Consider the following 21238-nt stretch of genomic DNA (forward strand, 5'->3'; position numbering starts at 1 on the left):
GCTGGGTTCGTGCTACACAAAACGATGCAGCTTCTCGATAGCTTCATCTCCACACCAACCGTTGGTTGATCATATTTCACACACCATCCAAAAGCAGATGTGGCTCTCAAGTGACCGGCTCCTTCGCCACGAGTTACAATAATAGCCATTCCGCTGCGTGATAATGCTACCCACGAATACCTAAACCTTATGGGACCATCCATATCAATCCGCTTCCCGTACCCCACCCAAGTCAAAACATGAAGCTATGAAAAAAACCACAAAGTTTCAATGTGGTGGGGAATAACAAGACACCGTGTCCGGGTGGATCAGGTCAAGCAGGCCAAGATATGCGCAACAGAGAAACTCAAACAACGAAAAAACAACGGCAGAAGAGCAAAAGTATCAGTCAGCGACCCTTGACCAGGCAACGCTGACACAAAACTGTTGAGAAGATCCTGCACCAAATTGGCCCTCTGCGAGGCACCCGAGACCAGCATTCAGTAAGCAGAGTTACTGTAGTGCCCTTGGATGTGGCTTGGCACAGGCCCGGCAACAGCGCCATGCTTCATCAGTTCCACAATTTGGGAGGCAATTTTGACCATAGACGCGAGCGTGTTCAGCTGGGGGCTCTGGGGACTGACGGCCATGAGCTCTGACTGCAGCGACTGGAACTTGCTCCGCATAAGCGACATGATTCGAGGTGTCACCTCGCGGGTTTGCTCATCCTACAACAACCTGGTTAGCCGTGGCTCTATGCTCAAGAGCAGACGCGGTCGAAGACGAAGTACATACCATTGAGCCAAGCTTGGACTCGAAAGCGGCCAGCAAAAACTCGAGCAAGTCAATCTTTTGCGTGAGCTTGGGAGTGTTGCTGTGGAATTCGTTGACAAGGTTGGCGCCGATCGAAAGCAGCAGAAGAGGGGCTAGATTTCGCAGCATGCCCGGAGACTGCCGAGAAATAATGTGCTGGAAGACCACCTCGGCCTTGTCACCGCTGTGGAGCCACTTGAGCATGGCAGCATCGATATTATCGTTCTGCAGCAGATTGTGGATGGTCTCGAGAAGCTTGTTAAGCTCGGCGGCCTCACGCTCCTCGTCACGGCCCGAGGGGGAGTACAACTGTTGGCTGGGACTGTTGAACTGGTGCTGGAGCGCCTGCTGATGAGGCTGCTGTGGACGCTGTGTTACGGGTTGAGGTGCCTGCGGATGGGTGCGGGCATGTGACACAGGCAGCTGGTGTTGATGCTGCGTGTGCTGGAAATGCTGCGACCCGTAATCCGAAGCAGTTTGACTGAAGAAGTCCGAGCTATCACGGTGACCACGGCTGTTTAATTCCTGCTTGATGGGGGTGCTTTGTTGACTTGACTGATGGACCTGTTCTCTCAAAGTCCCGAAATCTTTGGATACCTGAGACTGAACTGCTGCTAGTGATGCAACGGCGGTGGAGAGCTCCTTGGTCTGGGCAATCAGGCGATCAAGCTTGGCATCTTCGTCGCGGCGGCGTTTCTCGAGCCTCTCGAAGGCCTCGTGAATGTCGACATTGCGCTGATGAAGACTCTGCGCTATGTTTTTGGCCAGCTGGGGAGCAAGCGTGTTGAAGGCTTTGGTGATTTGGATCTCAACTTGCTGATCGATCCGAGCATTGACGTTGTACGAGACCTTGTCGGAAATGGTCTTGATCAAGTCGGTCTGCTGCAGCGCCTGGTTGACCGAGATGGGCAGAGCTCTCTTCAACTCCTGTTGGACGGCGTTGACCTGGGAGCTGGTCTGGCTGCTCAACTGTTCGGCAACGGAACGGTCGACAGAGCCGCAAATGGAGGGTATGACGTTCTTGTCAATCTGTTCAATGATCAAAGCACGGAGCACAGACTCGGTATTATCGTTGAGAACATCAGACACCATCTGCAACAGATGAGACTGGCTGTTGGCAAACTCGGCGTCACGCCTCTTCTGAATCTCCTGCATCTGCTTGAGAATGTCGCTGAAGACGGTGTCGAAGCGGCTAGAAATGTTGGCGACGATGCGGGATTCCATCTTGTTGACGACGGATTCGAGGTGCTCGGAGGAAATGGCGGCTGCCGTTGAGGATGGCTCGGCAGGAGGGATCGAAGGGGGCAGGGAGGATGGGTCGCCGTTGTTGCCACGGGAAGCCTTTCCCAGTTTTTGCAAGGTAGCTCTGTTGAGCTCGGCAGCGCCGTTGGGAGCAGGGTAGTCGCGATCCGTTGCACCTGTAGCAGCCGCAGCAGCAGCAGCAGCAGCCTGCGCTTGAGCCTGCTGAGCTGCCTTCTTCTTTCTTCCCTTCTTTTCGTTCCTTTCAGGCTGCGGCGCTGGCGTGTCGTTCTCCTCCTTTCGCTCAAACTTGGGCGGCGTCGACACGCCGGTCCCCTTTTTCTCCTCACCCTGAGAAGACGGCATCTTCTGCAGTGCTTCCTTGGCATTACGCGAGACGATGCGAATCTGGGAAGCGGTGGCGGCGTCGTTCAAGATGTTGCTGCTTTGAGCTGAGGCTTCCGCGGGCTGGAGAGGAGGAGGCGCAACAAGCTTGGAGATGGTGACCAGGCCTGTCTCGACGGCATCGGCCAAGAGAATAACCTTATTGTCCTTGGTCCAGCCGAGTTCGGCCTGCTTGACAAACAAGCAGGTCACGCCCTTGGAATGCATGGCATAGAGCTCAAACAGTGTGGGCTCATCGCCGTCGGCAGTAGCAGCAGGGTTCTCCAGCATGGTCAGGCTGCGAAGCACGCCCTTGTTGGCAAAAGAATACTCCCGGATACCACTAATGACGGCAGTAGACTCTGGCTGAGGAATCGACGAGTCTTGGGCCACGAGGCGCTGAATGTAGTCCACTTGCGACAGGTTTTTGAGCGTGTACTTAGGCGCCGAAAGATGAAGAAAGTAGATAGAGTTTCGCGTTGGGTGGCCGACCACAATCATGCTGGACGGGGCGTGGTACATGACGCTACAGACGGCGTCTGACTCCTTGTTGTGCGGGAAGTTGAACTCCTGCACCGGCTTGCCAAGAGCGAGGTCCCACAGCTGGAGGGTGTGGTTCTGCTTCATGCCCACAACCATGTAGCGCAGGGCAACACGCTTCTGGTACGGTCGGTACTTATCCAACAGCAACACAGAGGTAGGCCAGGCCTTTTCACCCTCCGGAGTGGTCGTCAGGGTGAGGAGCGGCTCCTTGATCTCGAGCGTGGTTTGTGCCGGAATGGGATTCGAACGCTCTGAGCCTTCCTTAACAGCCGTGAGGTCCCGGACGTCCCAGAACTTGACCCGCCCGCTCTTATCCAGCGAGACAACTACAGTGTCATCCTGGCTGAACGTAAAGTCCTTTCCAGCCTTGCCTGTGTTGATCTTGAGCGAGCACTGCTTCAGAAGCTTTTCAGTGTCGACCACGCGGTCGTGGGCATTCTTGAACAAGTTGTTTTCGAAGATGAACGAGGGCCAGATGATGTTGATGGACTTTCCACGGCCGACGGCAAAAAAGTCCGGATGCATGGACGAGGTGCGGGCGCGGGTCTTGAGGACGCCACCAGGTATGTCGCCGCCCTCTTGCGACGAGATGGGGGGCAAAGCAAAGCCGTACTGTTCAGGATGAGCATCTTCCAAATGATCACGCTCTCCATTCTTGAGCTGGACCCAGTAAACGGTCCCACTGACGCCTGTACCAATGATGGCTTCCTTGGGATGCTCAGTCGAGGGCGAGGTGGAGATGGCAACGTTGAAGATGCGATCCTTTGTGTCGGTGAAGAGTTTGGCGTCTTTGCCGTCTTCTTGCCGGATCACGCGAAGGCCGCCAGCTTTGGACATGCCGTAGGCCATGTAGGTCTCGGAGGCGGACACGAGGTTGCGATCAATCTGATCAAAGTCCTTCTTAAGCCGCGCAATGTCAAGGATGGCTTCCTCACGGAACACTGGCCGGGGCTCATCAGTCTCTTGAAGATTGATAGTGATCCAGGGTTTCATGGGAAAGTTGTACACCTTGACCGGAGCTGCGGTCTCTTCAATCACAACAATCTCGTCCGCCTCGGCGCTCTCCCAGCTGTCGGCTACAGGCTGTTGGGCAGCATGAGAACCATCCTCCACGTTATCAGACAGGTCCTTAGCGAGCTCCCTCGTAAGGGTCGACTCGCTAGCTCCTCGACCATCATCATGGGCAAACTCTTGGTTCTGAGACCGGGGTCCGCTCTGGGTAGAGTGAGCAAACTCCTCGGTGGTGTCATTCAGCAAATGGTCAAAGTCCTGGGCGGTTCCAGCCTGGGCTTGTTCTTGCTGAGCACGAGCGACAGCCTCCCGAGCTTCCCGGTCAACTTGCTCGGCCAGACCGTTGACGGCATCCGACACACTTTCCTTGACCTCCGATGGCCGAGCGGCAGAGGCGCTATTGGCAACAGACGCGACGTCTACATGGTCTGACTTCTCAACGGCGCTGGTATGGGAGAGAGGCGACGGAGCATATTCCAGCTGACGCCTGGCGCTCTCGGGGCTGTTGGCCAAGCCGTGGTCGTTGAAGGGTCTTTGCTGATGACGAGGGAGCCCTTGTTCAGGTTTCTTCAGAATCTGAATAGTCCCGGGGATGGGTCCGGCAGCTGAAGCAGGAGCGGGGGCCGAACTAGTAGGGACTGGATGACTAGTCCCGGCGGTGCTCGAAGCTCCCGGAGTGGTGGAAGACTTGGGGGTGCGATGTACCGGCGAGGAGCTGGAAAGGTCATCGAAAGGGTTGGAATAATTCCCAGCGGTACCGGATTGATGACCTGTCTGATGCGACGGATGCGACTGGTGTGACTGGTGGGAATGAAGCGAGTGTGGAGACTCGACGTTTTTATGATCGAACTCGAACTCGGAACGCGAAGCCAGTGTGCCAACGAGTGTCGGCTCGGCAGACCGACCCCCATGGGAGCTCTCATCCTCGGCGGGGGGGGGGGTCAAAAGGCTTGGTTCTTGAGTGTCGGCATCATGTTGGCTGGGCTTGGGCCGATTTAGCAGATTGAGAAGATACTGCTGCGTGCCCGCAGCGGGCGGGGCCGACTGATTCCACGACGAAGATGTCGAAGCGGCTTCGGGCTTGGTGGACTCGGCGTCGAGACGACCCTTCATCAGGGCCGCAAGGAGGCCAGTAGGGTCGGCAGCAGCTGGGGCCGGGGCATGGATAACCTGAGGCGCTACGTGCGCAGGAGCATAGTTGATGGGTGGCTCCCGAGCCGCAGCCGGTTGCTGCATGCTTTGCGGACCACCTTGACCACCGCTGCTGTTAAACTTGAGCAGGTTCAACAAATGTGCTGTTCTCTCGTCCCCGCCCCCGCCAGCACCACCACCGCCAATATGACGGCCTGCTCCGATGGGATTCATAAGGCCGGGGGGGAACTGAGAGCCGCCAAAGCCGACGGGTGGTGTGGGAGCTTCGGGCAGGAAGGCAGGCGAATCAATGGGAGCATGGCCTCCCGGCAGGTTGGGGGAGTCGGTATTGGAATGATGGCCGTAAAACGACTGACCAGCTGCGCCCTGACTGTAGGTACCAAACTGGGAGAATTGTTCGGGTCCAGGGCCGGATGATGGGCCGGGACTAGGAGAGGACTGCCGTCGGAGCTGGGCGAGAAGCGACTCGAAGTTGTTTGATGCATCGGTATCGGGCGCACCGTTGCCGCCGCCAGGCAACCCGTAATTGGACATGGCGAGAAGGCGCGGCGGTGGGGGGCCTTGGTTATCGAAGCCGGGCTCAAGTTACGTCAGGATGCGGAAGAGTGGTGTCGCTCAGATAGCTGGACTACAGATAGTAGTCGTCAACAACTGCTGTTGCTGCGATGACGGCCCTCTGACGACGGCAGATGGTGAGCGAACAGAACACAAACGCCAAAGCGAAATCGAAGGACGGACGAAAGTGTCCAAGCGCCCGAGCGAGGTCCGACAGGTCGCGACGGGGCAGCGGTCGCGGAGGGACAAAGGGGAAGAGGAGGGGGAGGGGTGGTAGGGTAAAAAGAGGAGACAAGCAGCAGCAGGTGCAGTGCTGCAGAATTGGTGCGAAGGGAGATATTCTCGACGGGATTGGGGAGACGTCGTAGGTTGCCCAAAATGTGTCGAAAAATATTGCTGGGTCGCAGAGGCTGGGGAGCAGGTGTGTGGCCCGTGCTGTAGCTACACGTGTCGCACGCGGGGCACCTGGACCGTGTAGGAGGTGGTGTCACCCAGCCTGTCCAATGAGCAGCCCCGACTGTGCTGCAAGAGAAAAAAAGCAGGGCGTCCTATGGCCTAATCACCACAGGTGTTTGATATCCAACTTGAAGTTCGAAATTCCCAATATCTGTCATCACAGCAGTGCCCTCATATGTAGTGTGAGTTCCGGGTAGTCGTCCAACTAGGGTAGGCTTTTTCTGACATTGGATGCAGTCTTTGCAACAGTACCTTGGGAGTGCCAAGCCGCGCCTCTTGAATCATGATGGCGGTGATTACTTAAGCAGCCTTGCCAAGCCCGGCATCTCCAAAAATGCGGGAGGCAAAGATGCTGATTGCCTCGACGTTGCGTCGCCCGGGACCGAAAGCTCCATCATGTCATTGTTCGCCGCAAATCCTCCTCGCGATAGGTAACGCGGTAGTTCAACTCGGTGACCTGGGATTAACAGTGTCGGCCGAATTCCTCAACGACAACATTTTCCATCATCGTATTCTTCACCGCCAAACTTTGTCGCAACGACGAGAACCTCTGCCTGCTTCTCCCCAGACCCGACGCCAGCAGCAACAGGTGCGCATCGCTTCGGTAATCAATCACCATGTTTTGTTTGCGCAGGTAAGCGATGACTCTTTTCTGCAACCGTGCCTCCAATTCCTGGAGAGCGACAGAACCGCGCGCTGACAATGCCTCGATCAACAGTTGGCTGCCCCTCCTTTTTATACCAACCAGCGCATCGCCCGTCTTCATCTTTCTCTTCTTCCTCTGCACCTACTTTCTCAACCGCCCATGCGTCTATTGCTCGATTCTGCTCTTCATACTCTTCCTGACGTCGTGCAACTGGTCTGACCATTGCTTCTTTGACTTTGCGAGCAACTGGTTCCAGCCAAGGCTGGCTGCAAGCTACATTTACCTGCCCACCATCACGGGCTGGAACGCGACGACAGATGCTACCGCGAGCCCAAGCTCGACGACACATGTCGTTACCGACGTGCTGAATACGACTGCCGGTGCTCTTGCCACGGCGGCAGCGGAGAAGATCGCTCAGACGAAGGTGGAATGGACGGGATTGGGGCTTGAGTGGCTAAGGAGTTTGCTAGGGAGGAGAGAATGGGAGATCGATTGCTTGGATCTCCATATACGACTGTGAGGCCTTCCGAGAGGCCTGTAGTGTTGTGATCTAGAGGGAATCTGTACATTGGTTGGGTTTTGTATTAAGCTGCGGTATTGGCGCGTATACCTCTGTACCATGATGCATGGCATGGCGTTGTGTGGGACAAACATAGAGTTTAATGGCATTTTGTGTTCTTGGTGCGGCTCTGCACCGACAAACATAACTGACGACCCCCTCCTGACGGCATTCATCGTCACATTATTCTGTACAGCTACACATGCAATTCGGTTCAGGTGCCGGCAGACAGATCGGAGACTTGTATGGAAGATCAGATGTCGGATCTGACATTCCGAACCGATGTGGCTTTTCTCTAGGGACCCGGGGAGCCGGGCTCAACCTCCCAACGTGGGAACTGCTGGTGCAACCGGAAATCTTACACAGCAATACCGAAAGAAATGAACTTGACAGGCTTGGGTGTGTGTGTATGTACTTACACGAGGCATTCCCAGGAGGTGTGGGACCCTGAAACCGATGAAGAAAGCCTGGCGCGCCTGGTGACAAAACGGCGGGGCTAACCGATGAGCTGGATTTCCTGGCACGCCTGGTGACGGCGGAGTGATGTGCCCGGGACGGACTGGCACAAGGCAGGAATGCAGGCGGCATGAGACGGTCTTCTCGGGTCTAGAACCCGGGCTTGCATGTCAGATCAAGGACACAGCATGGCAGATATTGGCAGCCAAGCTGCCTTTGGTGGGCCTGTCCTGCTGCAGAAGCCGCAAAAAGGGTCCCGTCCAAGAAGAAACATGGCGCCATTTGTGCATTCACTGCTCCTCCGTCACCGTTCACCCTGTCATCAACCCCTCCGCCCTTGCGATAGTTGACTTTTGAAGATGTCTTTTTTGCTTGCCATACCCGTCGGCCGTCGTAAAATAGCAAATCAAGCGGTACAGACACCGCAAGACAGATACAGTTGATACTCATGGTACTGTACAACATACCGAAAAGGGATGGAAGAAAAACAGAAGGCAAGAGAAAGAAAAAAGCCCCACCGCTCAAGATGAGATACTTAGCCAACTGGTGGACTTTACCTATGACGTTGGGTCTGGTTGCGATTCATGTACGTAGCGTGCAACGTGGAAATCCACATACCCGACTTCAGCTTCCCAGTTTCATCCCAAACCGTCACCAAAGCCCGAACCCTATGAACTGAATTTCATTTTGCAAGTTGGGAACTGAGTGCGCTCGCTGTGTGTATGTTCGCTAGGTCTCAGTCGCGTCTGCCTCACCCTCGATTGTTTTCAATCATCTCTCTTTCTTTTCTTTTTTTTTTCTGCCTTGTCAGGTAAGGTATTCGGCATTGTTCTTGACCCGTCCCTGGGTCTCCTCACCAAACGGAACCCCCGAGTCCCGGGACAACGTTTGGACCCACCACCACCAGGCTATGACGACAGCGCTGAAAGTGACGCAAAGAAGGGCTCCACACCGTTCTTAGCCTGCACGCCGCCGCGCCAGGAACCCCCAGTGCCCACGCTCACGGCCAACAAGTTGAACAGCAACACGAACCGCCACAGTCGTCCACACGCATCAACATCCCCTCAACATCCATCCACAAGACACCACGCCTGCCCCCCGTCGCGTTCTAGAAGCACCTTCTTGCCCACCACCCAACAACGACCTTCGTCCCGACGACGCCTTCAGCCACCTCTGGTATCCCATCGTCATCGAACATAACCTGTGTGTAAGTTTAAAGTCTGAATGTTTGGGTTTGCCCTGTGCAACTGTACAAAGTGTACATTACATGCTTTAGCTCCACGGTTCAGATCGCTGTTCAAGGCTTTCTCTACGTCAGGAACTGCCAGTTGCCAATTCGGGCCCGCTGATCAGTCCCATCCCGTCGTTGAAAAAGCCACATCCCTGCCCATCCTGACATCAAGCGTGCATTCGTCTGCATTTCAGACACCGCAGTCATTTCACCGCATTTCTCTCACCCCCTCGTATGCGCCCCTTTAGTCCACACTAGGTTGCCCGCTGGCCGAGGACCCCTTCACCTTGCCCAGCCCGGGACAGATATCCGTCGAACCAATTCTCGTTTCCTTCCCCTTCTTCTTTCTGTTGCACTGTTCTCAATCGGCCCAGGATTGACGGATTGACAGCCCAGAGGCCATCCCGACTCGGCAGAACCCCACACTTGCAACCACCAAAACAACCACGGCTGCTTCTTAACTATCCTGGATAAGCCACCTCAGTCCGTTTTACGTACCTGGATCTAGGAACAATACAGGCGTTTCATCGCCAACCCCACCTCTCCAGCAGGTGCTTGTCGTCCGTCCTTCGCGAACATCGTGAGCCTAACGTACTCCAGCCCAGCAGCCTCAGTCAGGTTGTGGAGGCTATCGCCTAAGGCCCGGCCAGACCTTCGGGACGTGCTACGGTTTTAAAGTTCGGATCATAAAATTAGTCACTGGACACGATGGCGGCCGCGTTATGAAGCTTCAAGGCTGAGGATTCTTTTTTTGGTACATCTAGCAGGAATGCGTCACTGGCAATTCCCTGGAGGACCAACACATCATCACCATCCACCACTCAACATCCTCGCACGACGTTCTGCCACAGAGAACAAATCATACAATGCCTCCAGAACCAAGAGCCAGCGACCGGGCCGCGTATTACACGATGAAGACGACGACTGGTTTGTCGACGACACAAGCACCAGGTCACTCCCGCACCAACTCCCAGTCTTTCTTTTCCAACAAGGGCACCGGCACCCCATTATCTTCGCCTCGCCCGCCCCATTCTGTTGGTCAACAGTATCCCTCCAAGTCATCACCCGGTACAGGTCGAGGGGGTGCTATGGACGCTCGTACCCCGAGCCCAAATTACTTTGGTCTCGCCGTGGACTCTGGTGCTGACCCACGAGAATCGGCGCTTCTGCCGCACGAGAACTGGAGCACCCCAACGTCCTCAGTCAAGTCCTTTGCCGCTGCCATACCAAAACACTTGCCGCTAGATGCCAACCCAGAGTTTGAGGCCTTCAGGCGACAGATTGATGCAAACAGGGGGCGCTCCGGGTTTAGCCTCTCCGCCACACACTTCAACATCGCAAGTGGAGGCCCGTTCGCTCCGACAGTATCAACCCCTTCTGCCCAACAACGGCCTCGCCCGCCACGATCACAAACCCATGGAAGTAATTTGCCAGAAAACCCGCTGCCGCGGCCATCATTACCAACAGAGTCCGGCAGCTGGGGGCCGGGGGACAACCCCTGCCAGCCAGCCGTGGAAAAGGACAGTTATCAAGGTGCGCCCCACCTCTCGACAGAGTCGAGGCTTGGGATCAAGGGATTCAAAAATCCTCCTTTTTTCCTGGGTCTTGCAAAGCCGCCGAGCCAGGAGTGGGAGAAATTCAACTCATCCATCTCCGAAGCAAGCGGTCGACCCGGCCGCAAAACTGAGACGCCCTCGCCTACTTTTAGCCAACAGACACATGATGGTCAGCAGGCAACACAAGGATGTGGCGAGCCTGACATGATCCCACCAGCGGCGCTCAAACAACTCCTGGATAAGAGCAAAGGGGAAGACCTTCTGCTGCTAGACATCAGGGTTTCTCCCCAGTTTGCTCAAGCGAGGATCCAGGGCGCCCTGAACCTGTGTATTCCAACCACCCTGTTGAAGAGGGCAACCTTCAACCTCGAGAAGCTTCAACAGACTTTCCAGGCGGACCGGGACCAGGACAAGTTCGCCAAGTGGCAGACATCGAGTCATCTGGTTGTGTACGATGCCGCGTCCGCCGACAAGCGTGACGCGACCTCGGCTCTGAACATGATCAAAAAGTTCACCAACGAGGGCTATTCGGGAACCACGAGCATTCTACGCGGTGGCTTTAACGCCTTTGTCCTGGCGTATCCAAACTTGGTCGATCGCTCATCAAACATGATGTCACCCAGCCTGTCACTAGGTGGCGCAGGTTCTGCTACGAATGGTACACGGACAAATGTCCCGCCTGTCATTGGCGGAGTCATGCTGCCGAGCACAAACGACAAGATAGATCCATTTTTCAGCAACATCCGCCAAAACCAAGACCTTGTTGATGGCGTTGGCCAGATGGATGTTGGGGTTCCGACAGGGCTTGATAAGAATAGGCTACCGCGCTGGCTCCAGGAGGCCATCGAGATCAGCGACCATGGTAAGCGGGTATCGGACAAGTTTCTGCGGATCGAGCTTACAGAGCAGTCCCGCATGAAGCTTGCCTATGCTGCCTTTGCGAGCTCGAAAAATCACGGTCCCCAGACCGAGACCCAGGTGCGGTTGTCTGGGGTTGAGCAGGGTGGAAAGAACCGGTACAAGGATATCTTGCCGTTTGAACACGCACGTGTGAAGCTTCAGGGCCGTCCAGAGGGAGCATGCGATTATGTAAATGCCAGCCACATCCAGGCCAAGCGGAGTTACAAGCGTTATATCGCCAGCCAAGGACCCCTGCCGGCGACGTTTGAGGTATGTCCAGTGATCCTTTGATTTACTTTGTCCCGCCAGGTCTAACTCTTCCCACAGGACTTTTGGTCGGTGGTCTGGGACAATGATGTACGCGTCATTGTCATGTTGACTGCCGAATCGGAAGGGGGTCAACTCAAGTGCCACCCCTATTGGAAAGGCAGGGACTTCGGTCCTGTCCGGCTTCGTCTGCTGTCCGAAAAAAAGATATCGTTGGATATTGATAAGCATCGGGCCGGATCGACCGCCGCGAACGATGAATCTGCTCCAACCCAGTCGAACGACCACGCCTCCACCATCTCTGAAGGAGGCCGTCGACGTGCCAATACCACAACCACGCTGAACTCCAAGACCCCGGGATCCCAATATGGCACCACCCAGGCTGCCGAAACTCCTTTCGTCACGATCCGAAAGTTCGCTCTAAGCCATGCAATGGAACCCTTCGCCCCCATTCGAGAGATTACCCATCTCCACTACACTTCATGGCCTGACTTTGGTGCACCAGCCCAACCAAGCCATTTGCTCGCGCTGGTGGAATTAGCTAATGTCATGCAACGCGCCGCCCTCCCCAACGACCCTACAGTGACGACGTCACAGGCGCAACCTCGTCATGACAGCGGCAGCTACTTTGACCCGTCCCCCCCACTCCGACCAGACAGCCTGAGCACCACTGTCCAGCGTACCTCTTATGACGCGCCTGAGCCTGTCGAGAAAAGTCGTCCCATGCTAGTTCACTGCTCGGCCGGGTGTGGCCGAACAGGAGCCTTTTGTACGGTGGACAGCGTAATCGACATGCTCAAGCGGCAGCGGCAGCAGCAACAACAGCACTCTTTGGCCGCGCAGGCGTCATCCTCGACCGTTCACCGGTGCAGTTCTAACAAACGGACATCCCAAGACGGCTGGGACGATGATGACGACGACGGCAGAGGTAAGCGTCTCGCGCTCCAGCAAGACCGAGACACAAGGGTGGATCCAGACGGAGATGTGACAATGGCCATGGATGAAGGCTTTGTCGTTCTCCCACGCCAAACGGCAGCACCGTCGCCTTTCACATCCCAAGCAAACGGGTTCCCCGGGTTCAGTGGTGGCAGGGAGAGCATAGACACGGCCTGGCTGGAGGACGACAGCGTTGATCTTATTGCCCGGACAGTAGAGGACTTTAGAGGGCAGAGATTGAGCATGGTGCAGAGCTTGAGGCAGTTTGTGCTGTGCTACGAGACAGTGCTGGAGTGGATCTGGAGGGTGGAGGATGGTGATGGCGCAGGGGGGGGTCTGCTTGGTCGAGCGAGAGGAAGGAGTGGCAGTTTGGCTTTTTGATGCAATGGTGTCGACAACAAGTGGTTGATATATATATACAGCCGTCCAAGGCTCTGCTTGGAAGCGTAGGCTAGAGAAGGCCGGTGTTCTTCCCGGGCAGCGGCGTTCTGCAGTTTAGCTTCGGCGGCGTGGAATACCAATACACTAGGCGGAAGACTACGGCTTACTAGGAATAATATAAGACGAAAAAGACTTCGACTATAGTTGGATCACAGACTGTGACGAGTAATGAATTCGTGCCCTTGTGGATGTGACACCTGGATACTTGAATTGTTCTAATTGTACATGTAGCAGCACTAAACAACCCAGGATGCAATCTTGCAAAGCCGCGCCTGCTCTTTCCAGTTTCCCCCAACGCCAGACTGAAAATTAACGCCACAGCTTGGCCAAAGACACCTCCTTGTCGTCGTGCTTGTTCAGAATCTTGGCCGTCGCCAGCTCAAAGTCCTCTTGCGTGACATGCACACGCCTCTCGCGAAGGGCATACATGCCCGCCTCGGTACACACGCCCTTCAACTCGGCCCCCGAACAGCCATTCATCTTCTCGGCAATCTTGGTCAGGTTAATCCCGCGTGTCAGGTTCATTTTGCGGCTGTGGATTCGCAGAATATCGGCTCTGGCTTCCACGCTCGGGGGCGGGAACTCGATCTTTCGGTCGATGCGCCCCGGGCGCAGGAGGGCTGGGTCTAGGATATCGAGACGGTTCGTTGCCATAATCACCTTGATGTTCTTGGTTGGCTCGAAACCGTCGAGCTGGTTGAGGAGCTCCAACATGGTGCGCTGGACTTCCGAGTCGCCACCCGAGGACCCTTCGACACGGGAAGAGCCGATGGAGTCGATTTCGTCCATAAAGATGATGGAGGGAGCGTGCTCACGGGCCATGATGAAAAGCTCTCGGACCATGCGCGAACCCTCACCAATGTACTTTTGAACCAGTTCAGAGCCGGAGACACGGATAAACTTGCAGTCTGTGTGATGGGCCACCGCGCGAGCCAAAAGAGTCTTTCCCGTTCCAGGGGGGCCGTAGAGGAGGACACCCTTTGGTTGGGCAATGCCGAGAGACTCAAAGAGCTCTGGATGTTTGAGCCCAAGCTCGATGACCTCCTTGATTTCCTTGATTTGTTGGTCGAGACCGCCGATCATGTCGTAGGTGCTATCGGGAACCTTTTCGACCATCATTAGAGATACGAGGGGATCGACCGAGGAAGGAAGCATCTTCTCGAGCTTGTAGGAGTCGGACAGCAAGGTTACGCGCTTGCCAGGTGTGAGTTTGGTGATGTCGACCGAGTCGGCAATGTCAACAACTGCACACGACAAGTGTCAGTTGTAGCTCCCGGAGAAAAGCAGCAAGACCGAGACCTACCGTATTTGCCCTCGGGATGCACCTTGACCAGAACCTTCTTGGTGCCCATCACCTTGACGACCTCGCCCACATACGAGCCCGGTTGTTGTAGCAGACCAAGCTCTTCTCTGAGCAGGCGTACCCGGGAATTGTAGTCATTGCGCTGGGCTTCAAGACGACGGAGAACGGCTTGACCTTTGAGGATCTCGAGTTGCATCGACTCAATCTTGTTGTGGTAGTAGTTGTCGAGCGCCATGGTGACAGCGGTTTATGATACCGTTGGCGGGGAGGTGGGACTCGATGGGTTGTTGTGGCGGGTAGGCAAATGTCGGGTATTGGTAGATTGTTGAAAGAAGAAATGGACCTGTAAGATGGACTGGAACAATTTGGGTAGAGCGTGAGAAATAAGATAGCTCGTCGTGGCTCGTGTGTCGTCGGTTGGAATTCAATGTTGAAGCTGTTGCCCCAGGCCGCCTCCACTGGCGAAATCAGCCATCGAAGGCAGCTCAGGTCGACGCAATGCGCGCCTGGGCACCGAGCTGCCACCGCCTGGTGCCAAGCCTTGTCACAGCTGCCAGCAGATGAGGCCAGGGCACGTGACCCGCGGCTCTCTTTGCTTGTCGGGAATCGGTGCTAGGCTATCCCGCTAGAGCTTCAATTAGGTAGCCTAACTGTGAGATAGGGCTGTGATGTCACCGCCAAGGGATTGTCCATGATATCTTGTTGTGGGTAGGTCTTTGAAATCAAAATACGATAATTGATAGCTATTTGGAGCTCACACAATTTACCTTATCTCAGCATGGACGGCGAAGTATTGTTAGCAATGTGAGTTGTTCTCATTAGCAGTGATCCCCAATCAATATTCGTGCCTATTTTGAAGCCGTTTCTCGGATCATTGCCGAATGAGAGGCGGAGACCAGAGGAGGAAAGTCAGCGAGTTCGACAGACAGCTATGTAAATATAGACTTCGGCAACGGTTTACGGCGGCATGGGCACGGTCATGGTCCCAGGGCTGAGCCTGCGGCACATCCCGGTTTTGACGGGCGGTGGTCTGCCATTTGGAGGTGCTTGCTGCCAATCGCTAAACGGCGCCAAACCCGGCATCGCCGCATGCTGTGTCGCTGGGCAGCGCTGGAGGTTACATCGCTCACATCGCCCACATCGCGCGCTGCAATGGATTGCAGCTTCGGTCAAGTTCCACCCTCGTGCTGCTGCGTTTGGCGGGCACTCCCGTGATGTTTCACTGTTTCACTACACTCTGGTGGGTAGTGTATAATGATAGACAGGAAGCAGGTGACGGAATAAAACCGCGCGTTGGGCGTCAGGGCACCCTCCCACGCTGCCTTGTGTTTTGGCTGCTTCCCTCAGGTTCCTTATCTCCCGCCTGCTGTCTGCTATCGCAGCCGGTGTTTCGTCTTGTGCCGACCTGCGCCTCTCTGCCCGCCATCCTTCCTTCAATTTTGTCGCGCCTGCTCCTTTTCACCAGATACTGTCCCAGGTCCTTGCCGCGACGGCTCTGTGCAACTGCCATGCAAACCGAAGCCTGAAATCGCTTGTCGTTGGTCGACTCATCCTTTTCCCAACCTCTCCAAGTCCACCGTCTCTCAGCGGCCACCTCGAGCCGAGATTGATCAGCACCACAGCATCAGCGAGGACCGCGGCGTCCTCCAACAATTTGCTTTCTCGCTTGTCACCACTCGGATACGCAGTACCTAGACATAACCATGGATTCTAGCCCACAGAAGGATGACGCCTCGGCGACCGACCAATCCCCAACAGACACCCGCCGCCCATCACGGTACGAGTCCATCACCGGTCAAGACGATCGCATGGATGAGAGCTTCCAGTCGACGGATACTGTGCGGAGAAAGCCAGAAGGTGGGTAGAATCAGATGTCAAGAAACCCTTGAGAACTCCACCAGCCTGGCCACGTTCTTGGCATTCCCGGGTGACCACCCTTGTTGACGTCTTGGGATCCCCTCACGCCATTGCTGTCTTTGGGGATTTGAACATGTTGCTGACTCTTTTCGTATTTTCTTCTCTCGATACACAGACTCAACCATGCAAAGCCCGAACCTGGCCAGCGGCGCATTTACAGACCCGGGCCAGTCCAGTCGAACCACATCAGTCACCGTACGCTCGCCATTGCTAGGCCCGCGAACACGCCCACGAAAACCCGCCATGCTGCGTCGTACATCGACGACAGCCCAGGCACCGCACCGAGGAGGTGTGTACTCGGTTGACGACGGTATCGCCGAGGTCGAGGCGGATGCTGTCGAGCGCCAGCACAGCTATGCCGCCTCTGTTCGGAGACGCACCCATGCTCCACCGTCGCTCTCGCGAGTCCATTCCAGGGACGAGGATGGCCCCAGCGACTGGCCCGAAGAACAGCACGAACAAGGCAGCACGGTGCCGGGGGTCGACAACGGTGAGCAGCGTTTGGACGAGCAGGTTTCGGACGAGACTCCGGCCGAGGATGACGGCGAAATCAGCGACGCCGAAAGCTTCACCCTCAAGGACCGCCAACAAGCGATTAACCAAACCCATCCGTTTGGCATCAGGCTATGGAAACCAGCTCTGTATAAGAAGGATCGTTCGGTGCAAAAGAACGCCGAGGCAGACGTGCATTCGTCGCCGGGTGGGCACGTTAGCAGCTGGCTACTGTTCTTCGACATCATATGGACCCTCGCCTTTGGTTGGTGGATGGCTCTGTTCGCCTTTGTCGGCGCCGTCATCTGCTTCGGCTTTGCTGCTGCTCCCAGCGGCCGGGAGTACGGCCGTGTCTTGTGGGGTCTGGCAGGGTATTTGTTTTACCCCTTTGGCAAGTTTGTGCGTCTGGAGCAGCAGGAGGCTTACCTGGAGGAAGACTTGGGCGAAGGCAGGAGCATCAGCGAGTATGAGCAATGGCAAAGCGGCGACCTGGAGTATGGCCGGCTCTTCTTTGGCCCGGACAGCAACCGCTCCATCATTGGCCGATCCCGCAGGAGTCTTGATTCGGAACCGGACGAGACGGAGAGCCTTTTGTCGAGGGGCCGTGGGCGAGGTTCGGATTCTGATCTGCCACGGATGAAGCGACGCTTGTTTGGCCGTGGTCAGTGGAACATTGGTCGTGTCGTCTTCTTCCTTTTCTTTTACTTCCTGATCACGCCCTCTCTGTTCATCGTGTCGGCCATCTGCTGGTTTTTGGTGTTCTGGATTCCCATGGGCAAGGTCACAATGCTCTTGTTTTCGCATCTCCGCCGCCATCCACTAGCACTGTCCTTCGAGTCCGATATGGCCTCTGCCAGAGCACCGGCTGGTCTCCAGTCTTCGATTCTGGTCTGCACCTATCGAGCTGTCGGCCTCAAATATTGGAAATACACGATTGACGGAACGAACATCTTTCTGATCAACCTCTTGGCCGTGGTCGGTTTTGTCGTTGTGGACTGGCTTGTGTTGCATCAGGCCCTGGGCGTCCACAACTTCTTCACCTCGTCGGCCTTCTTGTTCATTGCCGGCCTGCTGTCCATCATTCCCCTTGCCTACTTTATTGGCCAGGCTGTCGCATCCATCTCGGCCCAGTCCTCCATGGGTCTTGGTGCTGCCATCAACGCCTTCTTCTCCACCATTGTCGAGGTCTTTCTCTACTGCGTGGCTCTGCGCCAGGGCAAGGCTCAGCTCGTAGAAGGCAGCATTGTTGGCAGCATCTTTGCCGGCATCCTATTCCTCCCCGGTCTTTCTATGTGCTGCGGAGCCATCAAGCGCAAAACCCAGCGCTTCAACTCGAGATCGGCCGGCGTGACGTCGACCATGCTCCTCTTTGCCGTCATCGCCGCGTTTGGCCCGACTCTGTTTTACCAAATCTACGGAACCCACGAACTGACCTGCCAGGACTGCACCAACTTTGACCACCCTAACCGGGGCGGCGGTGCTCTTCGGGACTGCCGCCGTTGTTACTTTTCGCAGACGCCTGCTATTAATGATCGTTTCTATCTCCAGGCGGTGCGTCCCTACTGCTACCTTGCCGCGGGCATGTTATTCTTGTCATACGCTATTGGCCTATGGTTTACGCTCCGCACGCACGCCGCCGTCATCTGGAACACTGACGTGGACGAGAAGAAGCACGAGGATCAGCCCACTGCCCATAGCACAACCCGGCCATCACACACCATGTCTGTCGGCGACGCCAGCGGTGCCGACATTCGCGACTCCCATTTGTACAAGCGCATTCTCGGTCAATCCCTGCGTCAGGTCGGGCATATCCCCAAGCTGGATGAGCAGTCTCGCAACAGCTCAACCTTGTCGGCAGGCAAGGCCAATGGAACTCCGCATGTCGTCCCTCCCAAATCCACCAGCTACGGAACGGAAACGCTGGGGACCAACATGAATATCCCGGGATTCAGTGATGCCGAGAATAACAACCTCGTCCATCAGGTGGCAGAGATTGCTGCCACCGCGGCAACAGTGGCGGCGAGAAATGTGCAGAGGCCCCGACAGATGTCTCATCATGCCTCTACCGTTTCGGCCGCCGGTCATGGATCTGCTTCTGGAAGCCGTTCGGGCGCCTCTCGTCCCACTACAGTCTCGATTGGCGAGGATCTCGGGGAGTCTGGCGCGGGATCGGGTGGCCACGGCGGTCATGACGCGCCCAACTGGAGCCGTCTGAAGAGTTCCGTCATTTTGATGGTTGCCACGGTTCTCTACGCCGTTGTTGCCGAGATCTTGGTCGACACAGTGGATGTTGTTCTGGAAAATTTTGAGATTGACGAAAAGTTCCTCGGAATCACGCTCTTTGCGCTTGTGCCCAACACCACTGAGTTCCTGAACGCCATTTCATTTGCCATGAACGGCAACATTGCCCTGTCCATGGAGATTGGTTCCGCCTACGCCCTCCAGGTCTGCCTCCTGCAGATTCCGGCACTCGTCTTGTTTTCAGCCCTCTATCCTCCCGTCGGCGTTCCCATGGAGGATGTCGCCAAGTTCACCTTCAGTCTGCTTTTCCCGCAGTGGGACATGGTGACGGTGATCCTGTGCGTCTTCTTGCTCAGTTACATGTACGGCGAAGGAAAGAGCAATTACTTCAAGGGCAGCATCCTGTTGCTCAGCTATCTGGTGGTGATCATCGGCTTCTACTTTAGCGGCTACGGAACTAGTTTTGAGAGCCCGCAGAGCACTGTCAGCCGATTCGACACAATGGGTAGTGACGGTCAGTGGATGAGCTACAAGTACAAGACGGTCGGAAGGAGTACGTCTGGTGTGGCTTTTTGATGTTCTGTATCCCTCCGCTCTCGACGCGCAGCATCGGATTTCATCTTTGACACTGCATATGCTAGCATAGCCTCACAACAGAGGGCATCACAGCACAACAGCCTTGATTATTCACAATACCCTCTCTCTGAAATACAGTTCCGCGTCTACCTTTTGTTTCTTTTTTATTTCCTTTTTCTTGATGCTCATTATCACTGGTATGAGGACGTCCGGGCGGGGAGTTGGGGCGTTGTGTATTGTTCGGCAAGATTGTACTTAGAATGACGGGCGGGCATGAGAATTACAAGACATGTCCAACAACAAAATGGTGTATGCAGGAAGGGGAGGAGGCAGGCCGGTTTATCGGTGAGGAGGTACGGCAGTTAACCTAGTGAGGAGAGAATAACGTGACTACCTACGAATATAACATTCACGAGAGACTCGTGTCCGGTGCATGATAACCATCGTGGAGATGGATGGCTTTTCATTGGTGGGAACGTTGCGATGCAGTGTTCTCCTAGTCATTGCCGTCGGCCGGCAGTTGGGGACTGGGAAGCTCAGCCACATCCGTTGTAGCATTCGATCGTTTTTGCCAAGCTACGGCTTTTGATCAAGTGCCATGGTTTCATTCAATCTGGGGTCAAAATCGAGAGCTACGATTGGCTGCAATGCTGCTTGGTGTAGGTATCACATTAATGGCTATATCACTCCGCACACCGTTTGGCTATGCCCTCATAATTGATGGGGAGGGTGAGTGTCCAGTTGAAGCGAAATGGCAACTTTGACAACCAAGTGCCACAGGGGCGCTCAGTCAGAGGCACAAAAATGTTCATCGACAGGATGAGATATAATTTAATCGATTTTATTCTTGGTTTTCCTTTATAGCTGCTCTATCACCGCTTCTCAACACTAGAAGTATCATCTGGTCCCGTCAGTCACTCCGCGGCCATTAGCGGACAAATCTATGGCTTCCTCCCGTTCAATACCTTGTAGGTAAATGAAGGGCTCAGGGCACACTCTATCAGTGGTGGCCGTCGATAGCAAGGACGAGATTTGCAATTCCTTGCAAAAGCCGGCGATATGACTGCAAGACCAGTGCTGCATTCCGATAGGCTGAGGAGAGAACGGATCAAAATTTGGCTAAACCACAAATGCCGATGATCTATTGCGGGACTTGATATCCTGGAGATATCACCTCTGGTGACGTCTTATTCGTCGAAGTGTTATCATATGAGGGTATTCGGTACTTAGATTCCCATCCCAAAAGCAGCGAAGTTGATGCGGAAGCTGTCCTCAATGCCAGTCGACCAAAAGAGAAGGACGTAGACCAAGATCGGCACAAGCCTCGTCGCAGGTAAACTGTTTTGCCTCTCAAACCGCTGGCACTTGGTGGAGAGTTTGTTGATCATTGGGAAACCGTCAGACAATCATCACGGTGGTCCTTTCCAGGCAGGCCTTGGTAGGTACATAGAACAAGATAATTCAGATGAAGCCAGTAGCCAACTCCGATCATGTCTTCCTTGGTGATACGGCTTGATAGAGAATAATCCCGGCTACCCGTACACGGAAGCTGCAACTGCATACTCCATACTCCCATAAATGCAAC

The 21238-nt window shown here is 55.2% G+C and overlaps 5 protein-coding genes across 5 annotated transcripts; 3 read left to right on the forward strand and 2 right to left on the reverse strand.

Moving 5' to 3' along the window:
* Positions 1-479: 479 nt before the first annotated feature.
* Positions 480-8738, reverse strand: QC762_611410 (uncharacterized protein; the record flags this gene model as incomplete). Its single annotated transcript, XM_062892819.1, has 2 exons — positions 775-8738; positions 480-707 (listed from the first exon to the last, which is right to left on the reverse strand). Exons 1-2 carry the CDS (start codon positions 5653-5655, stop codon positions 480-482), a joined length of 5109 nt encoding a protein of 1702 aa, XP_062740089.1. The 5' UTR covers positions 5656-8738.
* On the forward strand, positions 6339-7437 carry QC762_611420 (uncharacterized protein). Its single transcript, XM_062892820.1, has 2 exons — positions 6339-6766; positions 6851-7437. Exons 1-2 carry the CDS (start codon positions 6750-6752, stop codon positions 7296-7298), a joined length of 465 nt encoding a protein of 154 aa, XP_062740090.1. The 5' UTR covers positions 6339-6749; the 3' UTR covers positions 7299-7437.
* Positions 8518-13253, forward strand: Ptp2 (phosphotyrosine-specific ptp2-like protein). The gene is made up of 3 exons (XM_062892821.1): positions 8518-8604; positions 8733-11750; positions 11808-13253. The coding sequence occupies exons 2-3, from the start codon at positions 9891-9893 to the stop codon at positions 13062-13064; spliced, it is 3117 nt and encodes a 1038-aa protein (XP_062740091.1). The 5' UTR covers positions 8518-8604; positions 8733-9890; the 3' UTR covers positions 13065-13253.
* Positions 13190-15348, reverse strand: LET1 (26S protease regulatory subunit 8). Its single transcript, XM_062892822.1, has 2 exons — positions 14428-15348; positions 13190-14368 (listed from the first exon to the last, which is right to left on the reverse strand). Exons 1-2 carry the CDS (start codon positions 14660-14662, stop codon positions 13434-13436), a joined length of 1170 nt encoding a protein of 389 aa, XP_062740092.1. The 5' UTR covers positions 14663-15348; the 3' UTR covers positions 13190-13433.
* QC762_611450 (uncharacterized protein) lies at positions 15140-20609 on the forward strand. Its single transcript, XM_062892823.1, has 2 exons — positions 15140-16284; positions 16460-20609. The coding sequence occupies exons 1-2, from the start codon at positions 16131-16133 to the stop codon at positions 19651-19653; spliced, it is 3348 nt and encodes a 1115-aa protein (XP_062740093.1). The 5' UTR covers positions 15140-16130; the 3' UTR covers positions 19654-20609.
* The last annotated feature ends 629 nt before the right edge of the window (positions 20610-21238 follow it).

Source organism: Podospora pseudocomata, chromosome 6 (genome assembly GCF_035222375.1).
Source record: "Podospora pseudocomata strain CBS 415.72m chromosome 6, whole genome shotgun sequence".
Classification (NCBI taxonomy): domain Eukaryota; kingdom Fungi; phylum Ascomycota; class Sordariomycetes; order Sordariales; family Podosporaceae; genus Podospora; species Podospora pseudocomata.